At 38.6% G+C, this 22152-nt stretch overlaps 1 protein-coding gene across 11 annotated transcripts in view; it reads left to right on the top strand.

The window, feature by feature from the left end:
• synrg (synergin, gamma) overlaps positions 1-19533 on the top strand; it is a 39850-nt gene extending 20317 nt beyond the window's left edge. For 6 of the 11 annotated variants that reach the window (XM_067506667.1, XM_067506666.1, XM_067506665.1 and 3 more), the window contains 10 exons: positions 923-1873; positions 7083-7628; positions 8989-9152; positions 9288-9341; positions 9787-9883; positions 10124-10272; positions 10934-11044; positions 11160-11207; positions 16306-16338; positions 18413-19533. In XM_067506667.1, the coding sequence (XP_067362768.1) occupies positions 923-1873; positions 7083-7628; positions 8989-9152; positions 9288-9341; positions 9787-9883; positions 10124-10272; positions 10934-11044; positions 11160-11207; positions 16306-16338; positions 18413-18544 (2285 nt within the window). In that variant the 3' untranslated portion in view covers positions 18545-19533. Of the gene's footprint in view, positions 1-922; positions 1874-7082; positions 7629-8988; positions 9153-9287; positions 9342-9786; positions 9884-10123; positions 10273-10933; positions 11045-11159; positions 11208-12976; positions 16339-18412 lie in introns of those variants that run through there. The other 5 variants (XM_067506668.1, XM_067506660.1, XM_067506669.1 and 2 more) reach the window with 3 other exon arrangements.
• The last annotated feature ends 2619 nt before the right edge of the window (positions 19534-22152 follow it).

Here is a 22152-nt window from a genome sequence, read left to right as displayed (position 1 = left end):
GACCTTTCCTAGGCATTGTCAGGCTCCATCTCCTTAATGAGCCCATTATCTCTTTTCTGCCATCCACAGCAGCAGTGTGAACAGATTTTCTTATTTCTAGTCCACGCATATATTGTATCACAATGCATTAACAACCACTAAAACTCAATAATGCGTTGTGAATTTTTTCCCATGTGGTTTCTATCGCAGTTTTGGAAGATTTTGAGAGAAAATAGTGTTTGTACTAAAAGTGTAATATTGTTGCTAAAGGTTTTTGTTGTGGAGTTTTCTAATTTGGAAAAATACCCATCTTAACTAGTAATTTCAGTTAGCTGCTGATAAAAAGTTACAAAAACTAGCTAAACAACAATATGTGTGTATTATGTTTTTTGCATGTAATGTACACAAATCTAAAAAAAACTTTTTTCATGGAACATTGCTCAGGTACACCTAATTACATATTTACATACAAAGTGATGCTTTTCTTTAACATCCTCAACAAAAACAATTGTGAAGAGGTCTAGTTGACCCTTCCTTCCTTACTTCTCATGGAGAATTTTTCAGTTAATGGCTTTTTCAGACATAAGAAGTAAACTTGTTAAGATGGGCATTTTGTTACAGAATGACTATCATATTTCTTTCCAGTTTTAAAACTTCCTTGCATGGTAGTGAGATTAATTTGTTTTTATATGATGTAGCTTTTTTATAAAGTGTTTTTTTTTTCCTTTGGACACCCTACAGCCCAAGTTCTTCAGCTGTCTGGACATTTACCAGGAATATTCACAATATACCCAAAGCAAACTACTTGACCCATTCCCTTCCTTGTAGGAAGTGTCAGAATCATGGCCGAGGCAACTGATACGTTTTTTCTGATGTCCTATTGTGTCCGTCTGCCGTATTAAATGTTTTTTAATAATCTTAACTTGTTCTCTGTTGTTCACAGGGGAAGGATTTGCAGATTTCAAGTCTGTCAGCGCTGATGATGGCTTCACAGACTTTAAAACCGCCGACAGCATCTCTCCACTAGAACCTTCAGAACAGGCCAAGATTTTCCAGCCTGCTTTTCCTTCTGCTTTCCTAAACTCTCATTCTCTACAGCCGCAGCAGCAACAGACAGCAGTGTCTCTGTCTCAGTCCAAAAATCCTCTCAACATGGCCGATCTGGACCTTTTCTCGTCAATAGCACCTTCTGTTCCTTCACCCACTGAGACAAAATCCAGCACGTTTTCTTCAATGTCTGTGCGCCCTTCACTTGTGCTCCTCCCAGGTGAAGCCAAACCTCTGGGGGGAGGGGCAGATGACTTTGGAGACTTTGCCCTTTTTGGCACCTCTTCTGATGCAACTCAAGCTTCTACAGCCAGTGGAGCTGCAGCAGTGCCTCAAGACGACTTTGCAGATTTCATGGCATTTGGCAGTTCCAGTGGAGAACCTAAAAGTGAGAGCAGTGTGGGGGTCCAAGGGGACACCTCCACACAGCAGCGGCCACAGCAGAGCTCAGACAAGTACGATGTCTTCAAGCAGCTTTCTCTGGAGGGAGGCCTTACTTATGACGACACCAAAGAGAGCGGCGGTGGCTCCTTCTCTTCCCTCAAGAGCGATACAGACGACTTTGCCGACTTTCAATCCTCAAAGTTCTGCACTGCGCTCGGGGCTTCGGAAAAGACTCTGGACAAGGTGGCTGCTTTCAAACAGGCAAAGGAGGACTCTGCTTCTGTCAAGTCTCTCGACCTCCCATCTATTGGTGGAAGCAGTGTGGGAAAAGATGACTCAGAGGATGCACTTTCCGTACAGCTGGACATGAAGCTGTCCGACATGGGAGGAGACCTAAAGCATGTGATGTCAGACAGCTCTTTGGATTTGCCGGGTCTCTCTGCCCACCAGCCCCCTGCTACAGGTGAGGAATTAGTGCGTTTGCTCTGGTGAGTCTTCACCTGGCCACATACCTATATTTATTCCAGGGCCAGTTGTGGCCTCTCATTTTCAGTGCCCACTTGTTAACACCGAACAAGGGGTCAAAGGGCAAGTTTCAGATTAGACACATCTTATCTTTCATACTACATTTCATTACTCATCTCAACATATTTAATTACATATTTATGTATTTATTAATTTCCATTAATCTATTTATTTGAATCCCTTGTTCCCTTTTTACTCAAATCTTTCCCTTCATCTGCACACATACAGTGTTATTATTATTATTATTATTATTATTATTATTATTATTATTATTGACAGAAGTGATGGCAGAAGGGTCATGGCCCATATTTATTTAAAATTTAAAATGATTAGTCACCGTTTGTTATGTGTTGGCAGTCATAGATCATAGATGAGGCCTCTGGCTATTGTCTGTGTTGTTCAGCTCTCTTTTTTTGCTGACCACACTGCAGCAGAAGAAAGTATGGTCTTCTTAAGTGTACATTTTGTCTGTGTGTAAGCACGTGTTGTGCAACATAAACAGAAAAACTTGGAGGATGTAATTGTGTGACAGGACAACTTTGAGGATGATCCTCTTGTTTATTCTTTCACATAGTATGCCACATTTTATCAAAGGCATTACGTGTAAGTCCTCATTCACCTTTTTAAATGTTGACATTTGCTTTGTGCTGAATGCATAACAGATAACATAGGTTTGAAAAGCTGAACCTTAAAAATGTTGCCAAAGAAGCAGCAGAGATGTTCAGCACGTGGCTGGATGCAAAACAATTTTTACAGCACAGTGTGCAAATGAGTGCAGGCTTTGTGTTATGTCCGTTAGCTACTGGATTACCCTCAAGTGTTTTAGACAGAGTATTGACCGGCTCTCCGATTATCAGATGATTTTTCATAGCAGTGTTGCAGCTTTTTCCCACCCTACCTCATGTCCATGAAAGCTGAGTCAAAGTTTACTCAAAATGTTGATGTTGGTGGGTCATTTGTTAAAAGAAATCAAACTGTAATAATCAGGTAACATCCATGTCAGCATTCCTTCTCCTCTTCTTTCCAGCACTCATCCTTTATTCATCAGGCATTTCACCTTTCATGTCATGGCTCATGTTTCACAGACAACATTTAAGACCTACTCTCAATGTAACCTGAGACTGCGCTTAATTGTTAGGGTCAGGGTTTTGTGATTCTCATTTTTTGTACTTTATTTGATGGCTACAGAAGACAACTTGTGCAATCAACTTTCTGCATGGATCTTACTAAGCTTTAAGTACTTCAACATATCAGTAAATTATCAGTTCAGCAACAAGTACACAAAACACATCATTCTAACAAGTGAATGAATAATCATTTCCTTAAATAGAGGAAATCATAAATGTAAACATCCCCATTGCCTTATTTCCGTTTGTGTACAGTGGTCAGATTTTGGTTTAACCCAAACAGGCCCCTCTGTACTATGAGTAAGACGATTATCTTCACACAAATGTTCACGGAGCTGCAGCAAAACAGTTGATGCACACAGTGCCAGGTTTAACATCGATACATTCATACAAGAAGCTCCTTTATCAACTGCTCCAGAGTTTCACCCTGATCTGTTTGCTGTTCTTGTCCTAGTAGAGCTCCGGGAGAAACATCTTCTTAAAAGTGTAGCAGGCCGAGATTTGCACTGTGGTTTTGAACATGTACGTAATCTTAAAGAGACAGTATTTCTTTTGTGAGGTTCCTTTTGAGTCTGGAGCACAAAAGGAATCTGAATTTACCTTTTTTAACAGTATCTGTGGTATTGCAGCAAAACTTGTCATGTGCAGCTCTACGGTCTGGCTCTTAGAGGACATAATGAAGTTGGTGTTACCCCTCCTGCCTTGGTTTTTGCTGCAGTGTGCCTCCCTTTTCAATTTGTGAAATTGACAAGAACATAATGAGATACCATTTTATGCATAGCAGTATTGCAAGTTGTTTTTATCAAAGCAAAAATTGTACACATATAGATTTAATAGTGTATTTTTATTACAGGATTAAGAGCTCTTGCTGTGATATAACTACTATGTACATTTAAATGTAGCCTACAGAATTTCGTAAAATTAAAGTGTTCATTCCGCTATTTTAGGTTGACATTCTAAACTAAAATTTGTCATTTAGAAAAAAATAATGTGTTATTATTTAGGGGATAGGAAGAGTTTGCGCACAATGAACTTGCTTTTGACCAACAATCATTGTAGCAAGAGAAAAAGGATACTGTCTCTTTAAATTTGTTTCTGCATATGTAATTGGATGTCATTTAGGTCCTTTCTGGGATGGCAGGTGTAATAATTGCCCTCTTTGTTTTCTGTAACCCTTTGAGTGCTTGAACAAGATCATTTCCATTATTTATACGCCAATGAATCCCAGAAGTTAATCTTATTACATTATTGACTAATTGACATTTTCATAATTTTTTTAGGTAATTTGCTAAATGCATAGAATGGCAGCCTATTAAATTGTGGCTTTTAAGTCATTACGGCTCTGAAAGTACAGTTGTACACACCCATCCTAAACAAGCATTGATTTTTGAGATGCTCTCCCAGTTCTTCCCCTCAGGTCCTCAAAGGGTTGCTTCCTGCCTTGAGCTTGTGCTTTGAATAATCTTTTTAACCTGGCTTTTCAAGAGTTCTGTACTTAAATATTTCCAAAAACAACACCTGTTGCTTTACATATTAATAGTGGTAAAACACAGTTTATCATCTCCCCAGAATTATTGATTTTAGTCTGTGAATGTGCCTTCTCATTCTGGTTTCTGCTTCTATAACCTCAGACTTTCTTTGTTTTACCCTCTCACTGTTTGTTTTCTTCCTTTTCTTTCTGACTCTGCATGCCCTTGTATTCTAAATGACTGAAATCAAATTTTACAAGTGTTAGTTTGACAAACCTCTTGTAATGATAGACCTCTTTCACAGTACTTTGTGACCCTTCTCTCTTTCTCTATACTCATGTTGTCGTAATAAATATTACTGTTGGTATGGCTGAAATGCGTACCGTCTTATTTTCTCCTTTATTTTCTTGAGAGGCCATAAAGTTATCTAATGACACCAAGCTTACAGCACTAGATCCTTGTCAATTTCACAAATTGGTTTTTGTAGCTGAGGGTTCTGTAATGCGAAATAGGACGGGTTCAAGAAAGTTTGTGTGTGCATGTGAGAGAAAACCTGAGACTGGAATACTCGCGATGACAAATATCTACAAATTCTCTGCTATAGTTCTGCCTGTTAGCTTGAGTCATAAAGAAGCTGATCACAATACAGTTTAAGTAACAAGGAAAGATATTTTATTGATTATGTGTGTGAATGTGTATGAGAAGACAAAACGCTTTTGCACGCGTAAAAGTATATGTTAACAGTTTTTAAGGTTTCTTTCAAAACATAATGAGACATCTGTATTGAACACTAAAACAGGTTTTGCTTGCTGTAATCATTCCTTTTATTCATATAGGCCACAAGGGATACTTTATAAAGCCCTTTCAATGGAACTGATGGTGGTCAGAATCCTCAGTGCAAACATTTAGTACAAATGTATAGGCCTATCTAAAGCTAATAGGAGGGTTCATCCATCCAAGATCCTATCATTAAGAAATCTGTAAGCCCATTTATACTGTCACATTTCTACTACTGTATCAGTTAGATTAATTTTGTCATCTCCCAAGTTGCTTGAACTGGACAGACTCTATACATATGTGTGCAGGGAAAACTGGCAACAAAGGTGTGTTCACATGGGCTGTCTGCAGCACCAGTGCACCATTATTGTACTGTCTTAAGATACAGTAAACTTTTATATACACTTGTGCACAGGACTGTGGATGCCGCCCCCAGTCACTTCCATCTTTTAAAGGCTTGTATTATCAGGAGGAGTTACAACAAGCAAAACCTGATGCACTGTCTATATGAGTGGCCTAATGTTGCTTTAAGAAAGACTTTTTGAAGAATACTAGTGGATCTAGCCTTTTTTATATAAAATTATTAGCTCTGGATAATTGGTAGGAAAGCTGTTTGTCAATGTTGAGAACAGTAGGTAACATAATTGCTAGGCTTTAAGAATAGTGGCTAGCAACAAAAAAGTGACTGTGTATTTTTTTTAATTTCATAGCCATACTTTTAAAATGGTAATCAAAACTTATTTACTCTTGTTGAAATAATTTGTTAAAAAGAATATTTATAATTGTGGGTGGGAGAATGCACTGCTCAAACATTAGGCATTTCTTAACACAAATGAGTCAGTTACCAGTATAATTGTCGTCGTGTGAATAAAATCCGTAATTACTTGTTTATTGTACTCGGACCATTAAAGTGCAAAAACGGGGAGTAGGGCCTTTTACAATACACTGATTTCTTTTTTGCTTCTATTGATTATGCAGTTATTGATGCTGCACAGGACACAACTGAAGTTACACGATCAGTTCACTCAAAAAACCTTAAACAAAAAACCTCACTTACCTTACCATCCTCATCCCAGTACAGTGGAGGTGGCATTTCACAGTTTCCACACACGCTTCTTTCCACAAAACATTGCCCAGAAAAAAAGGGTCTATTACTGTGGCTGAATGTAGGGTTTTGTTTGTTTATTTGTTTGTTGAAAAAATTATATCAGGAAAATTAATTTATTACTATGTTAGCCAAAGAAAAGAAGGTGATTCTTGAAATTGAAATCAGGAACTATCACATTTTCAGGTAAATTTACCAGTTATTAAAATACTTTATTAATATTTTGGCTCTAGTTATTAGTTTGTTTGTTTTTTTTTTCTTTCATATTTTGCTCTAGTTTTCCATAAAGTGTCCACAGTGAGGTGTGTAGATTTTCCAGGAAAATTTAAATATTGAGATATTTATTTGCAATGTTCTTTCAGTGTAAATTTCTGTGAGTGGCAGCACAAACAACATTTTGGCCAGCTCCACTCTATTAGGTTGGAGGGACAAATCTCAGGGACAGATATTTTACAATCTGGGCAACTGAATAAGATACTGCATTCTGTTTTACAGATAAACTGAGCCAGTATGATTAAACAAAATCCTTGTTTGCTTAAGACCTGTCTTTGACCCCAAGAGATGGAACGGTCATAATCCAATAGAAATATCAGTGCTTATCAGTGCTCCCATCATGACAGATTTTTGCTATTATCAGGAACCACCGGTATGTCTGTGTTGTCATTACAGAAGGAGAAGACATGAAATTTGAAACCTTTGGGACGTCGGCCCTCAGCACCTTGGCCAGTTATGACTGGTCAGACCGGGAGGAATGTCTTTCCGTTGAGGTCAGAAAGCCGCAGGTCTTGGAAGAAGCTCCATGTTTAGCCTCGGCACAAAGGAAAGCGCTGACTTTTGGCAGCACTGAAAACATCACAAACAGCTCTGTAGCAAAGATAACCACTTCCTTTCCCACAGACAGTTTTTCTTCCGCAGAGGACAAGTTTGAAGCCTTTGCTGATTTTGGCTCGGGTGACCAGGGGGGCGTTGATGCTGAGGATGACTTTGGCGACTTTGCAAGTACTGTTTCTGAAAAGTCTGACTCCCCCTCTGCCACAGCTGAGGTGGGCACAGAAGGAAAACAAATCGAGGTCTCTGATGAGATTGGAGCCTTCCAATTAGACAAGCCCAAGTTTGGCAAGTCTGACTTCCTCAAGGCCTGTGCTCAGACCAAAGTCAAGTCCAGCGAGGAGATGATCAAGAATGAACTAGCAACCTTTGACTTGTCTGTTCAAGGTGAGTCACAGCCTTCATTCTGCCATACAGTGTAAGTAACCATTATTAATTACTTTTTGGCATAAATGTGAAACAACTATAATTAGAACTACTTACTAAGTGTGAGGATTTTTTGCCCTCTCATTATTTAAGGGTCTTTCAGATAAAAGGTTTGCCGTACCCCCTGTATTCAGTGGAAAAATTCTAATTTTCTAGCGGGACAACTCACCGCATTGTGACAACTCATTTGTACTGGGAAAATATATTGTATGAGATCTACCTCTGTACCTCATGTAGTGCTTTTGAACAAATCTGATGTAAGCTGTTCACGTTGACTATACAATCAGTAAAGGGGGATTATTTGATTTTAATAAATGTAATAATGATGAATTGCAGGAAATTCAGAAAATGCCTATGACATCTTTTTGGGACCCAACCATATGTCTTTGAATTGTGTTTTTCATCTGTACAGTTTACAATGACACTGAGAATCAAGAAATTCCCACATTTGTGATTAGGGTGTTTTATTTTTCAAAATGGTTGACAGTTTATTTATTTATTTATTTTTAGATGAACTAATCACTTAATTAGAAAACATAGTTTAGCACTAACATGTAATGTTAATAGCTAGATTTGGAAAAAGTCTGGGTTTTTAATGCATTTTCTCTTCTGACCCTTGGTCCCCAAATAGCACACACCACCACTATCTTTGAGCATCTTGTCCCTTCCCAGTCCCACACGCTTCATGCATTAAGTCTGTAATAAAGCTGTCAGACGTTAGATGGCAGTGTTGAGGTGACAGCCCTGCACTAAAGGCAGCCAGGGGTAAAATAAATGTAGCAAAGGCCAACGAATCCAGGAGCAGAAATGGACCCTATCCATTTAGAGGCTCATCATTTTTAACTGCTGTTTGCTGGTGTTATGTTCTACAAATATTTTATTAGCATTTCCTGTGTTGTGATAAAAGCCTATTTGCCCCATAGATCCAGATCCCCATGTTATGATTTGTGGTTATGTGGCAGGTTGTGTGTAGGATGACGCATGTGTCTGGAGGGGGTTGTCCCTACACACACGCAGCCAGCTCCACTGGCATAGCTTGGACTTAGCATGTGTCTGTGCCTGTGTTTGTTGCAGTACTCTGCCAGGGTTTGTCCATGTGCGAGTCCCAATGAATAATTCATACATATTTGTACACAATAACTCTTTGTCCAAAATGAAGGATTTACTCATGCCATTCTTGTCCAGGAGGAATTATCCGCAACAATATAGAAGTATATACGTTTACTAACCTAAAAAAATATGTGAAATCGATTTTTAGATCGGTGTTTGTAGTTGTTTCTGAAATGTTGTATCTCACTCTTCCGCCTGGTCTTTACCTCAGGCTCCCACAAACGTAGTCATAGTTTGGGTGAGAAAGAGATTGGGCGTTCTCCCCCATCTCCAGCTCCAGAGCAGCCTTTCAGGGACCGATCCAACACCCTGAGTGAGAAGCCCACCCTGCCTGTCATCAGGGACAAGTACAAGGACCTGACTGGGGAGGTGGAGGTGAGCAGCTCAAAAACTGCAGCACATTTTAGCACCTAGACTCTCTGGACTGTGTAAAGGCTCCAGAACTCAGTGTTTTTCCCACTGTTCTCTTTTTCCTTTTTGTTCATTTGAGACAATATTCTGGTGTTGCAGGAGAGTGAGCGCTATGCATACGAGTGGCAGAGGTGTCTGGAAAGTGCTCTTGAGGTTTGTATTTGTTTGTGTTCAATTGCGAGACTTTATTGAGGCTTTATTTATTCAATTTGAATGTAGTAGAATAATTAAGATAATCAAAAGACTGTTTTTTTTTTCATTCTGGTTTTAAATGTTGTTCTTATCACATATGTTGTGAGACCAATTATTGTCTTTACACCTTCAAACACATCTTTAGAATTTAGATTCAAAACAAAGTTTTTATATATAGTGGTTTTTTAAGTGAAATAAACTAATCACAATAGTATGAATTCCAGAAAACAGCATCAAAAGATTAAGATAAACATTTTTATTAGATCTTTTACTTATGTGTCCCAGGTCAAAAAGCATTATTATGACGAGAATATTGGCCAAGCATGATGAGGATTATGATGATGAGCAAAAAACAGCATGTACGGTATGTTACAATGCTGGCCTCTCTTTTTCTTTCTATCTAAAGGTCATCACCAAAGCTAACAACACCCTGAACAGCATCAGCAGCTCCTCTGTCTGCACTGAGGTCATTCAGTCAGCTCAGGGCATGGAGTACCTGCTGGGTGAGGAATCACAAAACACATACACACATTTCTAAAAATGGCAGAAGAAGCTGCACAGAAGGAGCAAATTGATGTTAGAGAACTGTATCCCTGGCCTTTCACTTTCCAAAGGACAGAAAAGTCTATTGTTTTTAAACTGCTTTTAATGAACCGTGAGTGGCAAACATGTCACAGTGGGGGACAAAACAAAACCCAATAAATAGGTTTTTGTGGTTTTTGTCCTGGTGTGGTTTCTCTTAGGTGTGGTGGAAGTGTATCGTGTCACCAGGCGTGTGGAGCTGGGCATTAAAGCAACAGCAGTGTGCTCAGAGAAGTTGCAGCAGCTGCTGAAGGACATCAGCCGTGTGTGGAACAACCTCATGGGCTTCATGTCATTGGCAAAGCTTGCTGTAAGATGCCCTAAAACATAAACTTGTTAGCACAGGTCTAACGGCAAACATGAAAAATACAGTTTATGTTGACAGCTGCCTTCCTTGTTTGGCAGATGATATCAGTCCTGAATGTCAGTTCACTATAAATAGGCTTTCAATGAAATGATGAAGTGAATGTGGTGTTGTCTGCCCGTTAGGTTAAAATCAATGATTCCTCGATTTAGATGGAGTGTAGCAGGACTTTCTTGGTTAGGTCCAGTGTTTGGATCAGCAGGGTTAACGAGGACTGTATAGATTTATTTATCCAGCTGTCGGCTAATGTCTAATACAGAGACTTAGATGGGGATGACAGTACTAATGCACATAGACGGCAGAGGAAAAATATGATTATTTTATTTATTTATTTTCAAATTGTAGAAGACAACATTGACACAGTTTCTAAATGAGGCAGAGAAAAAAGTGTTTAATTCAAGCTTGTGTAGCGTTTTTTCTGCTCTTAAAAGTAATATGTAAATGCTTTTTATTCTACATAGCTGAAGTAAAGCTAAGTATTTATAACAAGTTGATGATGCTTGCATATGTTTACTGTAAGCAGACAGCTGAAATGACTGCATTTTACCCTGCAGCAGGAAATAAAATTAGTTTGTGTGTCTTTTTATTTTTCTTTGTGCATGCATAGCCTGATGAAAGCTCCCTGGATTTCTCATCCTGTATTTTGAGGCCTGGCATCAAGAATGCCAAGGAGTTGGCTTGTGGGGTTTGTCTACTCAACGTTGATGCACGCAGCAAGGTTTGTGCACACCTACACACACAGTATTGTTAATATTTGTGAATACCTTTTATTATTTAAACATTGTGCACAAGCCCATTGAAAATAATTCTAACATTTTTATGACTTTGAAAAGGTTTCGCAGATCAAAGAAGGAAGCACCCTTGGACGCTTTTTTAAACGAGTATGAGACAATAACTTGTCAACCAAATCTCCTTCCATACTTTCTGACTTGGGTCCTCGTGGGTAGGGCTGTTCTGCTCTTACTGTCCAGCCTGATAGGAAGCCAAAGTGATAGGATTCACTTCTCTCCAATAGTTGTCTAACAAAAAATACTTTACAATACTATACTTTAACAAATTGAAAGCACCATCCAAAACTAATCTTAAAAACTTTAACATGTTGATCCATTGGCATTGGCTAGATACTGTTGTTAATCTTGTCAAGCTTTCCATTTTCAGATGACGCATGTAGCTTGTGGCAGGTTGACCAACCGAAATTCTTACTATCTTTTGAAATAAGGGTTGATTGATTTCGACCTTAAGTAGACAAATGTGTTTAATCATTTCTAGATGCCGAGCATCAATTGTACGTTATAATGTCGACTGTCTCAGGAAATATTTAGATTTTTTTCATGATAACATAACATGGCTGCTGTTTCTGGTTTTTGTTTCTCCAGGAACATTCCCTAGAACAAAATTTGCGCGATCGACCGAATGACCTCAGTGCAGACAGAGGAGCTGCAGAGGAAAATGAACTCACTCACATATCATAACCATGCTGATTAGTTGCTTTTTATATGAGATTAATTTTTTTATAACTAGGAGATGTGGAAAATGTTTGATCAATCTTTGAGTTCCTCAAAAAGTTCCTGGTCCCCAGGAGAAGTTCTTGGGGTGAAAACTTGACTTATATTTGTGTTTAACAGTGCCATAGAAAAAAAAAATTTTGGATTAGAACTACAGCTGCCCCAAGTAATGTTGGCTTAAACGCACAATTTACCAAATCGTATAAGGTACAGTACAGCCTCTAGGACCAACCTCTGCACAGTGAATGCAAAGAACAAGACTTTAAAGCATGTAAGTCTACATCTTTGGCCCTATAAGTAAGACTCCTACTTTTAGAGGAATATCATTTCGCTAATGAAACCATGGATACTAAGCCAGGTAGCCAGATAAATCAAGGAATCACAGTGAGCAGAACAAATGTTTAAAACATTCCTTTCACTCATGCTCTAGCATGTTTGGTTTTGTTAGGTCAATCAAACATGTGCTACACAAAACAAAAACTTGACAGGTTTGCTTTGCGTAGTTACAGTTGCTAGGTTATAATTTAACAAACACTGTTTGGAGGAGGTGTCTCAACTTTTATACTGAATTATGGCTGGAAAGTGTGTGCTTCTGAGAGAGAGGAGAGTTATCACTTTGGTACCTTAGGGTGGAATTGTTTCCTTTTCTGTTCTATCCATCTCAAGCTTACTGCTCTCCTCACCCCTTTCAGATAACAAAGATCGGTGTTTGTGATAACCGCGGACTCATTCATTTCAACTGGGGGCACCGTGCAGAATCGCTGCTTGCTTGCTATCTTGTCTATGGTGGTGGTGATTTCCACCAATGTGGGCCATTACTGGTATTATTAAGTTCTACAGTGTGGAATGTAGAATGGTGACGCTGATTGTTTCCTTCTGCTACCCTGCCAAAGGGAGATGGATGGTGCAGACTAGATGTGACTGACTGAGAGGCATCTCCACTGCAAACAGATGTAGCTTACACATTAGTTATAAGCAGGGAGTACAGGTTATAATAGACCTGCACACACAAACACTCTCTCTCTCTCTCTCTCTGTTTTCTCATTCTTGTGTGCATAGAGGGAGGCTGAAATTAATGCAGTTTTATTTTGTCTGTGCCACCAGTGTGAGATTAATAACCCATCTTTTAATTACATTTTTGGCAGAGCCACACTGGTAAGAATGCATAAAAGCCAAGTGGAGAATGGCAACCCTTCAGAGTATAATGAAGTGAAAGAACAGCTTTGGCTACAGCAGACAGCACTGATTGTTGAATTGTCCTGAAGTGAAGAGGTACTGATTGTCAACCATGGGTACAGAATAGTGTGAATGTGAAATATGAAAACGTCTGAGAAAAGATGAGCTCAGTGTCTCCTGTGAATATGAATTTTTAAAACTATTCTTTAAAATTATTTGCTTGTTTTTTAATGCAAATATTGTAAGTGTGGATAGAATTCAGTCAGAGTGAAAATTGTCCACAGAGACCTTTAGTCTTCATTCTTTGTTGTTGGAAAACCAGTGTTTCCCTGTACTGCAGTCTCCTTCAGGTCAGGAGGCAGAGATGGGCAATAACCAGCAGCTTCATTTCATCTCAGTTTGTCACTCAAAGGCAGTGATAGATGTAAGCTTCATTATACTTTTCAGCTAATGATGCTCGCAGAGCCTGCCAAATGATTAAAGCTAATATGAGCAATTATGGGGAGAAGCACTGGAAAAGATTTTAGGTTGAGTTATTTAGTATGTCTGGCTATTCATATTAATGCAGGTTTCTTGATTGATTCTTGATTAAGAAGAAGAACAACAACCTTTATTTTCATTGAGCACATATACATTATGGAGACTGTGTAGCTTTGACGGAAGTGCTGAGAAAAGTTTAGATCTACATTTTGGCAGCTCGTCTGTGAATGTTCCCATCACCTCAATACTTTAGTCTATAAATCTGTTGTTCGATTGCCCATGTCTATCACGGTGTGCTCTATTCTGACTCCGTTTATCAGGGTTCCTACACGGCTAAGAATATTTAGAGGAATTACTTGAATAATACAAACCTGCAAAAAGGAAATCTGAAAACATTGAAAATTAAAAATCAAACAACACAACACAAATCTGTATAGATTTTCATGTAAAGAATATTTCCCAGTTATAGACGACTCAGGTAGCTATGTGTTGTGGTCTCAAGTGCCTGAAAGTGAAACCTGGTGCTTGAGGCATCAACCACGTCCTCTTAGACAAGAAGGTTTAGTCTGTGTTAAGGTTATTCGAAAGTAAAAGACCATGTCAGAAGAACATGATTAAAATTGCCATAGGGATTTAAACTATGAAACTTTACTCTTACATTGTAATACAGTGAGATACATCTTTTATCCAGTAAAGAGAATTGAATAATCAAATAATAATTGGAAAATAGAATCATAATTTCATTTATTATTCTGTATTAACTAAAAATGTCAATACAATAGTAAAAGGTCACTCCTAGGTGACCTCCTAAGGTATCTTGTTTGCAACCAAGACCCAATATTATCCTAACCTTAACCAACATTTTTAATTGAATTAATGGTTATTCAGTTATCAACAGATGCATTTTCTGTCTGTCTTAAACCACTAAACCTAAAACACGCGATACAGTAAAAGTGGTATTTCAGCCAGGAAGGTAGCAAGACATCTGCATTGTAAAATCTTTTTTTAATCAATACATCAATCTACAACCCCAATTCCAAAAAAGTTAGGAAGATGTCTAAAAGGTAAATAAAAACCGAATGCAATGTTTTGCAAATGAACCCATGTTTTATTCCCAATAGAACATGAACAACATATCAGATGGTGGGATTTTACCATTTCATGGAAACTATTAGCTCATTTTGAATTTGATGGCAGCAACACATCTCACAAAGGTGACACAGGATGATGTTTACCATTGTTCAGCGTCCCCTCTTCTTCTAAAAACGGCCTGTAAACATCTGGGAAGTGAGGATACCAGTTGCTGGACTTTTAGGAGAAGAATGTTGTCCCATTCTTGTCTGATGGAGGATTCTAGCTGCTCAACAGTTCTGGGCCTTTTTTGCGGGATTTTTCATTTTATTATGTGCCAGATGTTCTCTATTGATAAAAAGGTCTGGACTGGGAGAAAGAGGTTTTAGAGCAACATAAGCTCCAATCTCTATGTACTTTTCAGCATTAATGGTGCTTTTCAAGATGTGTAAGGTGCCCAAGCCATAGGCACCAATGCACTTCCATACCATGAGAGATGCAGGCTTTCCGGGCTTTTTTAACCGTCCGCTGATAACCAGCTGGATGATCGATCTACTCTTTAGTCGGCGGGACGAAGCGTCCATGGTTTCCAAAAACAATTTTAAACTTTGGTTCATATGACCACAGAACAGTTTTCCATTATGCCTCAGACCATTTTAAATGAGCTTTGGCCCAGAGAGCGCGTTGACATTTCTGGATTGTATTCATGTATGGATTTTTCTTTGCTTGATACGGCTTTAACTTACATTTGTGGATTGCACAGTGAACTCTGTTCACAGACGGGGATTTCTGGAAGCTTTCCTGTGCCCATGTCCAACAGAGAATCATGCCTGTTTTTAATGCAGTGCTGCCTGAGGGCCCGAAGATTATGCACATCCAGTTTGCACATAGAGTTTCCTCCTGATTCTCTGAATCTTTTAATGATAATATATACTGTACCGCTGTAGATAGTGGGATCTTCAAAGTCTTTGAAGTTGAGGAACATTTTTCAGAAATTGTTTAACAATTTTTAGATACAGTTTGTCATGGATTGGTGAACCCCTGCCCATCTTTACATTGGACAGGCTCCGGTCCTCTTATACCCAGTCATGTTACTGACCTGTTGCCAGTTAACCTAATTAGTTGTCAAATGTCCCTTCATTTGTTTTTGATTTTCGGTAATTACTTTTCCAGCCTTTTATTGCCCCTCTTCCTACTTTTGAGATGCGTTGCTGCCATCAAATTAATAATGAGCTATTATTTTCCATGAAATGTTACAATTTCTCAGTTTAGATACTTCATTTATGTTTTCTATTGTGAACAAAACATGGGTTGATGAGATTTGCAAATCTGTTTCTACAACTTCACAACCTTTTTTGGAATTGGGGTTGTATAATTTCTGCTCTAGTTTTAGCCTTTATTATAATGGCTGGGTATATTTATACCGTATTACTGGCGCTACACACTCTGCCAGACAGATGTCTTAGCAAAAGCAACTAAAGTGGCTTTGATGCTACTGCGAGCGTACCAAACATTGACTGAAGTCTTGGCGAATATTTTAGATCAATCGAGACAAAATCTGTGCAGGAGCCCTGAGGGTAATTTGTTGGGTTCTATCACGTCTTCAAACGTACATGCTGGGAAAAGGGAGTTCTGTCCTGGTGAAACTGCTGTTCTGGATGTTTGCTGCTTATTCTGTGCACACTTTCTATTGCTCTGGGCATTGCATGAATCTGCCTCAATGTGCTGACTGCTCTTGTGCTTACAGGCATTGACTAAAGACAATGACAAGAAATTAAGGGTAATTATGCTTTTTTTTTATTATTTACTTAAACTTTTGGATTAGAAAGTAGATTTTAAAAATATTATCAAATAATGATTCAGACTGAATCCCTGAACTGGAAGGTCAAGTGGATTAGTTCAGTCACCATCACCTGATCAGCTTCAGCCCGAAAGCATGAATACCCTCATTGTTGTTTCATATGAGTTACCAGTGGCTGCCTGTCTTAAAGGCTTAATAAGGTAAAATATCTAAAACAGATTAAATTACTTTCACAGCTAAACAGGTAAAGTCTGAGAAGTTAGAGAGTTGGAGAAGCCTGTTCAGTGAAAAACGAAGGAGGTGTTAACAGTGTGTCTTTGTGTGCCCACCATTTCCTTTTGCATCCTTCCTCTCTTCAGCATTTCCAGCTTTGGCAGCCCTGAGTGCAGGTTTGTGGAAACAAGTAGGCCAGGGCACAAAAGAGCTCTGAAAGGAAATCACTCTGCTCATGAAACCTGAGTGTGTGAGAAAAAGCAGAGAGTGGAAATGTGTCATTCAGTTTGCGTGAAAAAGCCCTTCATCCAGCCAGGCATCCTAGCTGCAGACTGCATTTGGGCAGGTGGAGATATATTGGGCTTAATGGTGTGTTGTGGTACTGATGGTGAGGTAGGAGTGTATGCAGTTGTTGGTTTCTGCATGCATCTCCCTTCTCTTTCTGTGGGAAGCTATGATTCACTGCACATGACTCATTCCTCTCTCTGGCTTCAGCTGCAGCATTTCACCAGGGATGCAAACTCTTAAAACTGCACATCACACACATTATCGTTGGCTGATTGCACACAAAGTGCCACAGCTGGGTTCAGTAAAACATGTTCACAATCCTTAATTTAGGGGTCAGATCGACACATTTCACTCTCTGGACAGCAGATATATAATAGGAGGCCTCACAATTTTAACAATAAGGTCAACAAAATATGAGATTGTCTTTCCTAATTAATGAAGCAGCAAGTTTGGCTAAAATACATTTGTCTCTGGTCTCCATTAAATATATTAAGTGATTTTTGTCATTTGCATGGCCAATGATTCTGCAGTTTCTTCCTTGGTGTAACAGTGGGACAGCAACATGTGGTGTAAGTCTCTTACCAGAGTTCAGATCTTGGCCAGTTTTACCATATAAGTTGATCTAACCCCAGCAGCAAAAGTAAGCTTGTTCACTCCAATTTGATTTAAAATTGCCTCAGACTACATCAGTAGCTGACAAATTTAGTAGTCATAATGAACTTTCTCTGTTTTCTTGTTGTTATTTTAGAACCATGCTGTGAAATCAAAGTAATTCCGTGTGCAGCTGCAACCTCACTGCTTTAAACACGCAGAGCCGTGGAAAACCGAATTTTGAGCAATGCCTTGCACTATACATTTGCAATCTCTAAGCCCTCTCTTAATGTCTCTTTCAGTGTCCTGCAGTGTACTTAAGTGGGGAATCTATTTCACCACAGCAACAGAAATGCCAAAGAGGCTGACTGCCTTGCCTCCACAAGTCTCTCCAGCAGCTTAAAAGTGTTGCAGCATGTAGGATCCTTGTGCTTTGAACTTGGACAGGAAAAATATTCTGTTTTGCTGAAAGTATATTCAATTTAGATTCGCATGTATTGAACTGCATTTTCACAGCTGCGTGGCTCGTGCATTAGTACTGTAGAAAGTGATTAGAACTTCTGATTTGTGCTTGTACCTACAGTTTGGTTTCCAAGCAGGTAATTGTGTGCCTGGAAAGTGGAAAACCAATGCGTTTGGAAATCCCGTTGTTGCCAAAGGAAAGGCATAACTTGGCTGCAAAGCAGTGCGTTGTGCCCTAAGTTAACATTAGATTCCCCGTTACTGTGCTCCTTGTGAGGAATTTTGGCTCGGGGGATGGGTCTAAATGCTACAGTACCCACCCAAGTCTTGGTTGCCATTGCCATAGAGAGGAAGACAGAGAAACAAGTCGTACAAGTTTAAATTCGAAACATTTTGTTGTTACAACAAAAGATGTCTCCAGAGTTTCACCAACAACCAACACACTTCCACTTAATATTCTCTGTAGGTCTCTTATATTTCCCCTTGTCACCTTTGACAGGCATTCAACTCAGAGAATGACAACTTCAAGCTGCTGTACGGGGGTCACCAGTACCACGCTAGCTGTGCAAATTTCTGGATTAACTGTGTGGAGCCCAAACCCCCAGGCCTCATCCTGCCTGACCTGCTCTGAGCGTAGGCTGCAGCTGCCATGGAAACGAGGCACGGGCTAATCAACATCATCAGATAGGTGTCACAGCCGGTTGCCTCGCACTGCACAAGCTCTCACCTTGAACTGAGGGTGAAAGAGTCACTGGATCCTTCTGTATTTTTTTGTTTTTGTTTTTTTCATTCTGAAACCTCTTTTTTTTTGTCAGTTGTTGTTTAACTCACTTGTCAGGCTGCTGTATGTTCGTGAAAGCTTTAAACAAAATATTTACCTCCCATAGTATTATTGTTACCCATTTGTTCTGCCAGATAAATTAGCTGAAACCCATTAGTCAGCTGTGTAGGTTTAAATCTATGACGGCCGATCAACAACTTATTTCCACCAATTTACACAAGCAGAAAAAGTCATTTAAAACACAGTAACCACTTCTCAGTGAATTACTTGGTGTGCAGTACCATAAAAACTGGCAGAGGTGATCTACACATCTTGAGTTTATGTTACTTTACTTCATTTTGAGAGGAAGATTATTAATGACTCCCACCACATCAGATCAGTTGCACTAGATCTGTTGAATTATAGGCCTACTATTGTACTTTTGTTTGGGGTGGGTGGGGACTATTTAATGAAATAGAGTAGATGTTATGTTTCTTAAATCATTTTGAACATTTTTAACATTCTAACCATCACTGCTGTGCTGGAAGGTAAGTGTCTGCCTTTTCATGGACTTTGAATGTGTTTGCACTGTTGGAAGACATCAACATCTCTTAAAGTATTTAAATTGTATTTTATTGGTATTTATGGGGAAATGTCATGATTCGGGGACTTGAAGGGATCCACATAATCAGTTGCCTTTCTGTGTTGGTGTCGTGTGCAACTAGAGCTGAAGGGATGGAATAAGTTTACTGTGATTCTGAGATAAAACCGCAACAGCACTTTTGTAAATTTGATTTATGCTGTAGCGTTATAATTATGACTAATTGCAATGTGATGTAAATAAATGAGTCTGCATACAGTTTAGGTCTTACTCATTTTTTGGGTTGCTAGAAGGTTTTATTAATTGGATTTCTGCACACAGAAAGTATACAGCAATTTTTAATCCCCTTTCCAACGTAATACAGGAAACGTGTAAAAACATCGACTTCAAAAAAGTCGCTTAATGCCTACAGTATTAATATTAAGTACTTTCCAAAGACACACATGAGAAATGTCTCATTTAATCATATTTTATACTAATGATTATTGCTTGGTCTGGCTCAGTATGTGGTTTGGTCATACAGATTCTCAAAAGAAACTCGAAGCATGGTTTGAAAATACAAATGTTAAAGATGGAAAGGTTATGGGCCAATTGTCTTGATCTGGACTAACTGTTCAAGCCAAAATGCTTTAATAGACATTCATTTGGTTAAAAACAGAATCAGACTTAAGATGCACAGGCCGTTTGTAAGAGGATATGTTACTTAAACTTTACTAGAATTACAAATAGGCAAAAATGAAAAAGTTGTGACTGTGGCTAGTTAATGCTATCATTAACTGAACTAAAGCCTTCCGGGAAAAAAATGTTATGTATTTAAGTTTGTTTTTAAAATAATCAGAAGTTGACATAAATTATATTCCCCGAAATTATATATCTACCCTATCTACCTAGAAACTAACTAGCCTAGCTTAGCAAAAAAGCCTCAGTCTTTTTTTTACATAAATTTGTTACATAAATTTGTGAATTTAAGTTGAACCAAAATACTATTTGTATGTATGTAACTTTAATTAAAGTAATGTAGGATACAAGCATGCACATATACTGGTGTAGCATATTTGAATTCACTTGAAGTTGAACTGCTCCCTGTAGCTCTAAACCCCAAAGGTCTGGGACAGCATTTTAATTACTATTTAAATTCTTCATTTAACACAATATTTTCTTTGTAATATTGAAAAGCGTAAGTGTTGGTTTTCTGGGTTTCTGGGTTTCTGCACTCTCAGTAAAGTCAGTCATTACATTTACGTGGCCTTTTGATACTAATGTGCTTGCTTTCCCGGAAAGCTTCCTCTTCCAAATGCATGAACATTGCTGCACATTTTCCCTCCATCATTTTACCCAATAATGTAGTTTCTCCGTGGCCAGAGAGGCCTTGTATCCATCACTTTGTGACAAAATAGAATAAATTCTCTTTCCAAAAGCCTGCTGGGCCATAGCTGGCGGTTGAGCTCAGCCAATCAAATCAGATGTCTGGGGGCTCTGTGGAACTGTTCTCATTACCGTTCTCACACTAGTGTTCAGGTGTGTTTTCCAACATCCATTTTATCTCTTGCTGTTCCCTAATTCATTTCCTGCTGAAAATGAATTCATCTCCTCTCACAGTGAACACCGGGATTACAGAAAATTACAAACGCTGAAATCAATTACTAAGGCTGTGTCATTTGAATTTCAGACCATCTCTCAGGTTCCTCTGCCTGTCATCTTCTCGCCTATTGTCTGTGAGGATGTAGTAGTAAAATGATCACTGTGACAGCTGAAATTGAAGTGTTTCTTTGTTGGAGGTATTGGCTACTCCTCTCGCAGTTTCACGGCCTTGGCCGATCACATTATTGATGGCCAACAGCTGCTTGTGTATGTGACGTTCGGCCTTCACCCTTGCGAATAGAGATGCTTCGTGTTTTTGTTTTTTTCCTCCTTCCAGCACCACTTCCATTAATCCACAGAGGCTCAGTTAAAGCCAAGTAAAAGCTATAGCTGCATTTTTACGGTTTACAGTATTAAATCAGGTTAAATGCAAAGCTTAAAAAAATATTAATCATGTCTATTAGTAACCACTTTTTTCAAAGATGACTGTGATATATGCAAAACCACAGTTGATAGAAAGAAAGTCTAAAGGATTTTAATAATAAAGTATTAATTGCAGCCTATAAAGAACAGAGGAAGAAGAAACTCAACCTTGGTTAAGATTGGAATTTGTTGAAATAGTTTTAGGGAGATTCAGAGCTGTGACTTCTTTAGAGGCTGTAGTTTGTGCTGCTGTTGATTTGATTTTCATTTTACTGAGTTGCCCTCGCAATATTTTCTCAACTATTTTTATCCAGGAGGGTAGAAATATTAGTACTTTAACTAGGATCATGTCTTGGTATGATTCAATTCAATTCAGCAGGACCAATACAGCCCCCAACAATCCTTCATTCAAGTCAACTTTTTATTGTTAGAAGTTTCACCTTTTCACCTTATAAAACAGTCAACAGAGCATTTCTGTAATGAGGTCATATTTGTGAATTTACCAGTCAGGCTCCATAAGATGAATAAGGCTGACTTTATTTTTCTTATTGTCAAGACATTCTATAAAAAAAAAAAAAAAATCCAAAAACAAGACATCTTTCACCAAATCTGTAACCCATCTGTGCCCCTCACTCTCACACCCATATGTACCGAAGACAAACTATTACAAATAGGAAAAACTATTTGGGTTCATTATTTAGATAATTGAACAATTGTCTAAAATATTTGGGCACTTAAACAAGAATACCAAGCGCATACGAGACTGACCAATTTCACTGGCTGATTAATACACATTTGGTGCTCTAGTGAGTATTTGGGGCAGTGGGACTGTGAATGTGGCATTGCGTGAAAATAAACTACAGAGTCAGTGACC

The sequence above is a fragment of the Channa argus genome, chromosome 6, assembly GCF_033026475.1.
Source record: "Channa argus isolate prfri chromosome 6, Channa argus male v1.0, whole genome shotgun sequence".
NCBI lineage: Eukaryota > Metazoa > Chordata > Actinopteri > Anabantiformes > Channidae > Channa > Channa argus.
The sequence above is the reverse complement of the archived record's forward strand: the minus strand, read 5'-3'. Positions and strand labels throughout refer to the sequence as shown.